At 48.8% G+C, this 11,160-nt stretch overlaps 1 protein-coding gene across 2 annotated transcripts; it reads right to left on the reverse strand.

Moving 5' to 3' along the window:
• Positions 1-1,709: 1,709 nt before the first annotated feature.
• LOC122489345 (class I histocompatibility antigen, Gogo-B*0101 alpha chain-like) lies at positions 1,710-5,183 on the reverse strand. 2 transcript variants are annotated; one of them, XM_043591052.1, is made up of 8 exons: positions 5,049-5,183; positions 4,509-4,778; positions 4,027-4,302; positions 3,139-3,414; positions 2,915-3,022; positions 2,443-2,472; positions 2,250-2,297; positions 1,710-2,120 (listed from the first exon to the last, which is right to left on the reverse strand). In XM_043591052.1, exons 1-8 carry the CDS (start codon positions 5,119-5,121, stop codon positions 2,116-2,118), a joined length of 1,086 nt encoding a protein of 361 aa, XP_043446987.1. In that variant the 5' UTR covers positions 5,122-5,183; the 3' UTR covers positions 1,710-2,115. The 2 variants fall into 2 exon arrangements, with proteins under 2 accessions (XP_043446987.1, XP_043446986.1); XM_043591051.1 differs by having other exon boundaries at positions 2,443-2,475.
• Between the last annotated feature and the right edge of the window lie 5,977 nt (positions 5,184-11,160).

An 11,160-nucleotide genomic window follows, 5' to 3' on the forward strand; every position in this document is an offset into this window, starting at 1 on the left:
GGTCTTTTCTGGTTCCATATAAATTTTACGATTGTAGGTTCTAGCTCTGTGAAGAATGCTGGTGTTATTTTGATAGGGATTGCATTGAATATGTAGATTGCTTTGGGTAGTATCAACATTTTAACAATATTTGTTCTTTGAATCCAGGAGCATGGAATAGTTTTACATTTTTGTGTCTTCTTCAATTTCTTTGTAAGCTTTCTATAGTTTTTAATCTATAGATTTTTCACCTTTTTGCTAACCTCCAATGTAAACCCTTCCCTTTTTTACCACATTAATAGAGTATACAGTTGGCTCTGAATTACACCAGTTTGAACTGCTCATGTCCTCCGATATGTGGACTTTTTAACACTTACTTTTACACTTACGTGGACTTGCTGCACTTTTTCTTATGTTTTCTTACTATTTTCTCCAGCTTAATTTATTGTAAGAATACAGTACATACTGCATGTAACATACAAACTATACGTTACACAACTGTTTGTGTTTTCAGGAAGACTTCCTATCAATAGCAGTACTTAGGTTTCAGGGGAGTCAAAAGTTATACTTGGATTTCTGACTGCACAATGGGGTCATTGTCCTCAAACCACACATTGTTTCAGGGTCAAGTAGAGTCTGCCCCTCACCCCTAGGACATATTCTCCACAAGACCAGCACGTTTGCCTCTTCTTAGTTACGGAGGTGTCTTAGATGAAAAAATAGCGGGTCCTGCATGTGGCACACGACATTATCAGTGGAACAAGTGGTCAGCGGAGAGGATCTCTGTCTTCTGGATGAGCCTCAGCAGAGCCAGTCCGTGGCAGCTCCCACAAAAAGTGCCCCCACCTCACCATCAGTGCCGCCTCTACTTTTCCCCCAAGGCTGCTCCCCCCTTCCTCTCTCTGCTCAGCTCTCCCCTCCCACAGCGTTTCCCCTGCACAGCACAGCACAGCACAGAGTTACAGTCCTGTCTTCAGAATCATTGTACTTAGGCTCTATGGGGCCTTTTCTCCAACCAAATAGAAATCTATGTGAGACTGTGCTTTAAAACTCCATGAATTTGGATGGGAGCCAGCACCAGCATCACTAGAACTAAGGGCAGGGAGAGGGGGCAGAGAGGCAGAGAAGGTAGAAACTAACTGAAGTTGAAAAAGGATGAGAAACTCTCAGATTCCTCTCTACCTCAGGATGTAAAGAATAATCCAGAAGACAGCTCTAGAGGGAGGAGATGGATGAATCTGATAATTCATCTCTCCAAACCACAGAGACTCCTGTGTACAGGGGCCACCTAGGCCTATGGCAACGACAGCCCAAAGGACTCCTGGTGCTGTAACCACTGGGATCACCCGGGAAGAATAAGAGGAACTCGGACACAAGGGCAAGAACAGGCCTGATGCTCCACAGAAACAAAGAAGAAAATACACCCAAAAGATGGGGCTGAGGTCATGACCCAGGATGGAGCCTGGGCTGACCCAGTCACAGGAAGCTCTTGCTGCACAAGGTCCTGGTGACAGGTGTTGTCCAAATCTCTATGATCACAGGTCCTGGTGAGACAAGGTTCCACAGAAGGGGCAAGGACAAGGAGCAGAGACATGACCCAGCTGAGGAGGGAGCACGACACTCCAAGGATGCACTGAGCACCGACTGGACACAGGCTCCATCCACGCTCGGCTCCTCACAGCCCTCTCCTGTCCCCACCTGCAACAGACACGGCACAGGAAATATGCGGGTTCTGTAAGGTTCTCAGTGCTTTCATTTATTTTCTGTTCCAACCATACAAATCCTCTCTTTTATTACCTCATCATGCCCACATACCAAGAATTACAAAACATAAATTCATATCTGGATTCTCATTTTCAATAGGAAAGTAAAGCATCAGTACTCCAACATGAAAAAAAGATGGGGATGGAGATGGTCCACCCCTCCTCGGCTGGAACAGGAAAGCAGGTCAGAAAGGGAACACGAATCAGTACGGGGAGGGGTCATGGAGGGCAGGGGGGGGGGCAGTCTCCTGTGTCCTCACAATATGCTAATAGGAACGCAGACACATTCTGACACCATCCGCAGAAAGTCAGGGGATCTCGATGGCACCAAGTGTGAACAGATCCTGTATTAGTCCCTGAGGGGCAGCGGGTCTCACACTGTGAAAAAATTAATCATGAATAGATTTAGATCAGTCACTTAAGTGCCACATTCTCAACAGCCCCCCACATGTCAACATGTCCCTAGTTCCCCCACCCTTTCCCACTTCAGGCCCTCTGGAGTCTTACCTTTAGGAGCCATTAGAGACGAATCAGAGCCCTGAATACTGTCATTGCCTGGGGTAGAACAAACAGGATGTGATCAGAGCCACAGGAGTTGAGACTAAAGGAGCAGCTATGGGGTGGTAGGGGGAGTGAGCTCCCCATTGGGGTCCTGTCTACACTATCCCAGGGTTTCAAGGATCACCCTCTCCAAACTTACGTGCAGCATGAGAGTAGCTCGGTCCTTTTTCTGCTGTGGGAAGAAAATATCATGTTACAAACCTGGGACAGCTGGGCCATGGGATCCTAGAGCAACCTCTTAGTCCTGGTCCACAATGAAGTTTCCAGAATTCTGACTGAAGACCCAGGACAGGCTCAGGAAACATGAAAACAGAGGTGTGTGTGTGGGGGCACAGGACCGCCTGACTTTCTGGAGGTCTGTCCTGAGCAGGGACCTTCCTCTCTGTCCTGTCACTGCTGGGAATCAGGTCCCCATCACCAGAATTACCAAGTGAAAATCTGTCCTTCATTTTCACAAGTGCTTTGCTACAGAGTGATTGTTAGTAACAGCTCCAGAGTGGGCAGCTACATGTGTGTGGATGGAACTTCCCAGGAACCAGGCAAGACAATGTGTTACCTAGGAAGCCCCCCAGCGGGACAAGTGAACTCAGATCCTCCCACTCTGTTCCTACCTGAGAACTTCTTCCTCCAGATCACAGCTCCAACCACCACAATGACCACAAGGACAACCACAGCAACAATGATGCCTGGGATGGGGATGGAGGGCTGAGAGGATGGCTCTGGAAAGGGAAGGAAGGTGAGGGGCCCAGATATCTGGCTTCAGTCCTGACTTTGTGAAATTCTCCAGAAGGGCCCTGCGTTCCCTGACAGGGGCTCGACCCCAAACCCTCCTTACTCCATCTCAAGATGATGGGCTCGGGCAGCCCCTCGTGCTGCACATGGCACGTGTATCTCTGCTCCTCTCCAGAAGGCACCACCACAGCCGCCCACTTCTGGAAGGTCCCATCTCCCGCAGGTCTCGTCTCCACAAGCTCTGTGTCCTGGGTGTGGTCCTCCCCATCACTCTGCCAGGTCAGGGTGATCTCCGCAGGGTAGAAGCCCAAGGCCCAGCACCTCAGGGTCACCTCATGGTCAGAGATCCGGTGGCGGGTCACGTGTGTTTTGGGAGACTCTGAGGAAGAAGAATCAGAGAATCCACACTGTGGTTTAGCTTTATGGGCCACTGAAACTGCATCCATGTGACCATCCTGAGGTGGACAGGACAACTGGTCTGGATGGAAGAAGCACAAAACCCAGACAGCGGTCTAGCCTTTGGGATCTCCTGATCCTTGTTATGTTCTGGAATCTGGGAGAGAAGCCCGGGTAGGAAGCTGCAGGTCTAAGGGAGGAACACACTTTGGTCCTGACTGTGGTGGAGGGTGAATGACTCAGCAAACGCAGACTCAGACCTCCAAACATGTTCTCAGATGGAGAACAAGGCCTTGAGAGGGAAGGTCATGGTTCATAAGGTGGCTGCCAGGGTCAAAGGGAACTGCTGATGGGTTATTTCAGGGATGGTCTCAACCTGAGTCCCTGCTGGGGAGAGTGGATTCCAGTCTGTCCTTGAGAGAAAAGCTCCCTCTAGGTGAGTCACTCTCTAGCAGGAATATGAACAAGGAGGCGGATGTCCCTCTTCCCACCCGGGGAGGAGAGCTGTTCTGAAACGGAGTCCAAAAATTTCCCTTCCTTATGGGAAGCCAGCCCCGGTGAAGGGGAGATCGGGGAGGCCCCGCAGCCCCTGTACCTGCACGCAGCAGCGTCTCCTTCCCCATCTCCAGGTACCTGCGGAGCCCCGCCAAGCACGTGTCCTCCAGGTACTTCCTATAGCGCGCCGCCTCACCAGCCACCTCCCACTTGCGGCGTGTGATCTGCGCCGCGGTGTCCGCCGCGGTCCAGGAGCGCAGGTCCTCGTTCAGGGCGATGTAATCCGCGCCGTCGTAGGCCAACTGACTGTACCCGCGGAGGAGGCGTCCGTCAGGCCCGATGTCACAGCCATGCATTCTCTGGATGCTGTGTGACCCTGTCCCCGCCCCGCCCCCAGAGCAGCAGTGATTAAGGTGAAACCGAAAGCTAAATCCCCTAAAAGCTCCCGCGGGCTGTTCCCTGGTCGGGGGACTTGGGAGTCTCGCGGCTTCGAGGCTGCGCTCAGACACCGAGACTCGGGGCGACCCCGGCCCGTCCGTGGGGATGGGGGTCGTGCCCTGGACCCGGACCCGCGTCGCTCACCGGACTCGCTCTGGTTGTAGTAGCGGAGGGCGGTCTGCAGGTTCGGTCGGGCAATCTCTGCGTGCACCTTGGCGATCCGCGTCTCCCGGTCCCAATACTCTGGCCCCACCTGCTCCATCCACGGCGCCCGCGGCTCCATCCTCGGATTTGGGGCGTCGGTGTCGAACCGCACGAACTGCGTGTCGTCCACGTAGCCCACGGCGATGAAGCGGGGTTCCCCGAGGCCGGGCCGGGACATCGCGGTGTGGAAATACCTCAAGGAGTGGGAGCCTGCGGGCGCGGAGGGGCTGAGACCCCGCCCGACCCTCCTCCCCGCGAGGGGCCCGGGTCCCAGTGGGAGTCGGCCGGGAGGGCAGGGGGAGGAGGACCAGAGTAGGGGACAGCAGGACGGAGTCCGGGAGGGACGGGGGAGGGGAGGCCCGGGTGGAGGTCTGGGTCCGGGCGGTGGACAGTCGGCTTCCCCCGGGGTTCCGCTTCCCCGCCGGGCGGTTTCTTCGCTCCTGCCCCTCAGAGTCCCTTTCCTCCCGAACCCGTACTCACCTGCCCAGGTCTGGGTCACGGCCAGGGCCCCCGACAGCAGCAGGAGGAGCGTTCGGGGCATAACAACCCGCATCCTCGGGGTCTGGGGAGAATGTGAGTCGCAGCTGGAACCGGAGGCGAGTGCAGAGACTATACCTCGGAACCGCGGTGCACTGCATTGGCTGCTTGGTAAACCTGTCGCCAATAGGAGTACAAACCGAGGCCGCATCATCAGTATCCAGGCAAAAAGACCTGACACACGTTGTGGCAGGGAGGTGAAACCAGGGCAGATGGGAATTCCCCAACACTGGGCTTCCCAGAACGCGACACCGCCTTGGGGCCTGAGACCCTGGGAGGCAGGCCCAGGGACCTGGGGCTTTGCCCCTAGGCCTCATCTACTGCACAGAGGGCTCCTTGTCACGCTGTCTCCCTGAGTCGTGGCCTAGGAGCTGTGTGAGTCATTGATTCTCCAATAGTTTGTTCTCAGGATATCTATACAGTCTTACAAATTAGTGAGGATCCCAGGGATAAGTTTGTGTCTGTGGGTATATCTATCAATATTTCCCATAGTAGGAATAAAACAGGTTTAAATATTTTTAAATTCATTTGTAATCATATGAAAACTGAAATATGGTTTTTATTAAAAATAACAATTTTCCCAAATAAAAGGGGCAGTGAGAACACTGGTTTTGTTTCATTTTCCAGTTTGCAAGTCTCTTTCTTGTCTGTCTCGTTAGTAGACCACTAGACGTTAAGATTTGCCTCTGCATCTGTTGTGTTGTTTTGGTTGAAGTATATGAAAAAAATTTACATCCTTGACCATAGGAGAATAGTATGTATCATAACCTTTTCAGATAATTATGGATATTCATCTTTGATATTATATTAAAACTATACAAGTTGTACCTCCTCTGAGGTTATTTGCAAACTGGATCTTGAAACAGCATCATTGACTGTCTCCTGTGTTACATTCAATCCATAGGCCCATCTACATATGGAATGGATGCTGTACTAATGCATGATTGTTGCATTAGTGGCTCATGTCCCACAGGAGAATAATATGGCCCAGTGGTGGCATCAGCCAGCTTCTAACAACACTGAGGCCCAGCTGTCATTGTCAGATCAGTTCCTGATGTGCGGGCTGCTGTTTTTTCTGTCTTCAATTCTGTATTTTAAAATAGTTATATTTTAAAAATAATTGGTGTTTTTGGGAGCCTGGGGGGCTCAGTTGGTTAAGTGTCTGACTCTTGATCTCATGGTTTATGAGATGGAGCCCTGTGTCAGGCTCTGCATTGACAGGGTGGAGTCTGCTTGGGATTCTCTCTGTCTCTGCCTCTCCCCTGCTCATACTTACTCTATCCTTCTCTGTCTCATTATAAATAAACTTAAAAAAATTTTTTTAATATATATTTTTTAACGTATATTTATTTTTGAGACAGAGAGAGACAGAGCATGAATGGAGGAGGGTCAGAGAGAGAGGGAGACACAGAATCTGAAACAAGCTCCAGGCTCTGAGTTGTCAGCACAGAGCCCGATGTGGGGCTCGAACTCACGGACTGCGAGATCATGACCTGAGCTGAAGTCGGATGCTTAACTGACTGAGCCACCCAGGTGCCCCAATAAATAAATAAACTTTTAAAACCATCTGGAAGGACTTTTAAATTCTTAAATATCCCAATATACATTGGCCCTGTTAGGGTTCTTAAGTGTTTATTTCTTCTTGTATCACTCCCTGAGGAGAAGCATTCTCTCAGCTTATCGATTGTGTAACTTATTCACACTAAAACTAGATTTAGGGTAGGTCTTAGGTTTAATGTTTTATAAGGAGGAATATTGGTCATGGTCATTCCAGACCCTACTTCCAATATTTATCCTTTTGTCATGGAGTACCTCATTCCTGTCTCCTAACATGTCTGCCAAATTTGGTTACTGTTCTCTGTATCTCCCCAGAGGCCAATCTACTCAGGAAAATCAGAACCAGAGGAGAGAAAGGAAAGGTAAGTTATACTGAGAGCAAAAAAGAAGGAATCATGTAGTGGGGAATAAGAGGGAATTAGTGGGATTCGTGTAGAGGGTGTATTTCCTGATCTCCCACTCTGGCACATTGTCTCTCTCCTCTACACACACACACCCATGGGCCCACATCCCCCTACTCTCCACACACAGGCAGAGATTTTTGTGAAGTCTGTGCAGTGTTACATGGCCCTGGCCCAGCTCCTGGTGGAGCAGAACTTCCCAGCCATTGCCATTCACTGTGGGACATCCTGGGAGGAGAGGTGAGTCAGAGATGCAAAGATGTTTTGTGTCCTTGGGATGACATGAGACCCCTGAGAGAAAGGACTGTGAACATTTTTCTAATTTTCATTCTGACAAAGCCTTTCTTGGTGTCCATGGTTTAAAGACCTTTCATGATGAATTCTTGTGGCCACCAACCTATTTGGCTGAGGCATGGACATTGAGCAGGTAAACACTGCCACCAACTGCCACCTGCCTGAGGAATCCCACACCTATCTGGATCAGGTAAGCTGCACACCCACACAGGCATCCCAGTGTCCCCTCCCACCCCCTGATTTCCTGTGTCTTCGTACATTACATCCTCGTCCCTCCTTTTGGGTGTCTTCCTACTTTGGGGTCTTCCAGTGCTACCCTCTGTCTCCTTCCAGGAGGCCTGAGCAGGCCAGTTCACTCACGGGCTTGGCCATCACATTTGTGTCAGATGAAAATGATGCCAAGATCCTCAGTGAGGTGCAGGGTCACATTGAAGTCAGTCGTAGTGAGCTGCCTGATGAGATGGAGATTCCCTCCTCCAGTGAGTATTGATCTCATGAAACTGGTTCCTCCAACTCTTCAGAGTCTCCTCATTCCTCAGTGACTTTGTCTTGAAACAAAGTGCAGGCAGTGGTGCCTGATGCCTAATGGGTGCCTGACAAGTTTATGCCCTGATCTTGATTCCATGTTGGGATGTTTTGTTTATTTCTATGTGGGATCTCTTTCCTCTCTCATCCAATTAATTTTCTTTTTTGGACCTCAGTCTTTCCCCTGACCCCACACCCCACATGAACATCTGCATGTATAGGGGTCTGTGTTTCTGCCGGTCTAACTTAGCCTTTCCATGCCTTATTGTAACTGTGCATCTGTTCTCTGCAGTTGCAGCCATGGGAGAGGACGCACCCATTCGAAGAGCCTGATGGAGGTCTCACACCCACGAACCATGAGATCATGCATGACCTGAGCTGAAATCAAGAGTCGGATGCCCACCCGACTGACCCACCCAGGCACTCCTAGATTTTATTCTTCCTAATTAATTTCTTTTTAAAGATATTTTAAATTTGAATATAGTTGACACACAAGATTACATTAGTTTTGGGTGTACAACCCGGTGACTCAGCTTCTGTATACATTTTCTTTTTTTGAGAGAGAGGCAGCCAGAGCAGGGAAGAGAGGTAGAGGGTGATAGAGAGAGACGGAGAGAGAGAAAGAGAGAGAGAATCTCAAGCCGGTTCAGTCCTGTGGGGCTTGATTCCATGACCTGGGATCATGACTGGAGAAACTACAGAGCCACCCAGGGGCCCTTCACTTTCTGTCTACACCGTGCTGTGCTCACCAGAGTGTAGCTGCCACCTGTCACCAGACAGTGATGTTACAGTATCACTCATGATATTCCCTGTGTTGTGCCTTTTATTCCTATGACCTGTTCCCTTCCATAACTGGAGCCTGTGTCTCCCACTCCCCTCACCCACTGTGCCCATCCTCCCAACCCCTTCCCTCTGGCAGTCATCAGTTTGTTCTCTGTATTTATAGGTCTGATTCTGTTGTTTGTTTCTTTACTCATTTGTTTTGTTTTTTTAGATTACACATATGAGTGAAATCATATGGTACTTGTCTATCTCAGTCTGATTCATTTCACTTAGCAGACATACTGCCCTGTTTGTCCATCCATGTTGTCACAAGTGGCAGCACATATTTATATGTATGTGTACACATCTTCCTTATCCATTTGTCTATGGGTGGACACAGGTTCTATCAGTATGGCTTCTGAAAAAAAAAAAAACCTCACACTCTTATCATCTGGGATGAGGGCGCCCCCTGGTGTCTGGGTCCCTGTCCAGGTGCTGGAGCTGAAGAAGACCCTAGGGAGGGCCTGGCTGAGGAGGAGAAAGGCAGCTGGGTCTTCTCTCCTTAGTCCTGTGGCCGTACGTGGGGTGGAAGGTAAGGGGACACCCCCTCACTCACCCCACTGCTCTGCTCTCAGGTGGATTCTGACTGAGAAGCCTGAGTGGGGTCTGGACTGTAAGTCAGGTAGACATGTCTGAGCAGAAGCCTGGGCGTCAGTGGGAGGAGGAAGAAGCTTCTGAGCAGCCCTGGACTCCACAGGGGTCAGGCTCAGGGGTGAGGCAGGATTGCAGGAGAAGAGAGCTCAGGAGCCGGTGCCATTGCTGAGGTTTCTGTGTCCCTGTGCACCTCCTCCTCCAGCCCCTTGATGGTAATAACAGGGAAAATCTCTCAGACCTTCCTTTGCTTGTGTACTCTCTGTCTTTCAAATAAATAAACTAAAAAAAAAAGATTGGTGTTTTCATTTTCTTTGAGTACATACTCAAGAGTGCAATTATTGGATTATATGACAAGTCACTATGTTGTAAACCTGAAAGGAATAGAAGAGTGTGTGTAAGCTGCACTCAAATAATAAGAAAAGAAAAAAGAAAAAGATAATTATAAATATTAGAGAACAATTTGGAAAGGAAGACACAAAATGTCACACACTATATTGATAATAAGTAAATACAAACAAAAATGAGAATGTGGAATAAAAAATGGGAATAAACCTTGGTATCTTCAACTTGGCAAAGATGAAAGTAGGTTAGTTATGAGAGTGTCCAGCAGAGGGTGGGGAAAATATACCATCATAAAGAGCAATGAGAGTGAATACTGGTTTAAAATTTCTAAAGAGTTCTTCTGAAATGTGTCTCCACAATTTAAATATGCTTATACTATGACATGGACATTCTCTTTGAGGGCTTTATCCTTTTTTTAAAAAATGTTTATTTATTCTGAGAAAAGGTGAGAAAGAGTGGATGCAGAAGTAGGGAGAGGGGCAGAGAAAGAGGAGAGAGAGAATCCCAAGCAGCCCCACACCAGGCTGGACCTCAGGAATCCAGAGATCATGACCTGAGCTGAAATCAAGAGTCTGATGTTTAACAGAGTGAGCTACCCAGGTGCTCCTCCTTTACGAGTTTATCATAAGGAGATAATCATATATGTTGTCAAAAGTATATTTTCCTGGGAGAGCCTGGATGGCTCAGTTGGTTAAGTGTCCAGTCCTAGCTCAGGTCATGATCTCATGGTTGGTGAGTTCGAGCCCCGCATGGGCTCTGTGCTGAGAGTCAGAGCCTGGAGCATACATTGGATTCTGTGTCTCCCTCTCTCTGTCTCTCTCTACCCCTCTCCTGCTCATTCTCTATATCTTTGTCTTTCTCACTCTCTCCCTCCCTCTAAAAAATAAACATTAAAAAATTTTTCAAAATATATTTCAGGGATGTTTCTTGAATTGTGGTTTATAAAAACAGAGAAAGGAATTTATCTAAGTCTTATAGTCAATATGATAATGGGAAGTATAAATAGTAGAATATCACCATGTGATGTACACAGAAGATAAAAGATAATCATCAAAGCAAACCCATGGGGCATCCCAGAGGGGATGCCTTTGCACAGAGAGGGAAAGGGAGACTCAGAGAGGATAAGGAGGTACTGGAACCAGAATTCAACCCACAAAGTTTGCAGAGGCCTTGTTGACTGTCTTTCCTTGGTTCCCTGTCCGTTAGGAGGTGGGTATGACTGTTTACTCCATGCATATGGATGGTTGCAATGTTCCAGAATGTTCTGCGATGGGAAGCTGGTAGGCTTAGAGTCTAGGAGGACGTTACAAGGCAGTGTGATTTACCTGCTCAAATCAAACTAAAGCCCATCATCCTGTGTGCATCATACATCTCGAGGCTTCCAGTAGCTCAATGTCACCTGACTCCAGATGTAAGATGAAGAACAAGCGTGAGCCCCTAGTGACACAACACTGGCACTGTCCTGTGGGAGGTGGGCATTAGCAGAAATGACAGAGACAAACGTAAGTCACTCCTGAGAT

Source organism: Prionailurus bengalensis, chromosome B2 (assembly GCF_016509475.1).
Source record: "Prionailurus bengalensis isolate Pbe53 chromosome B2, Fcat_Pben_1.1_paternal_pri, whole genome shotgun sequence".
NCBI lineage: Eukaryota > Metazoa > Chordata > Mammalia > Carnivora > Felidae > Prionailurus > Prionailurus bengalensis.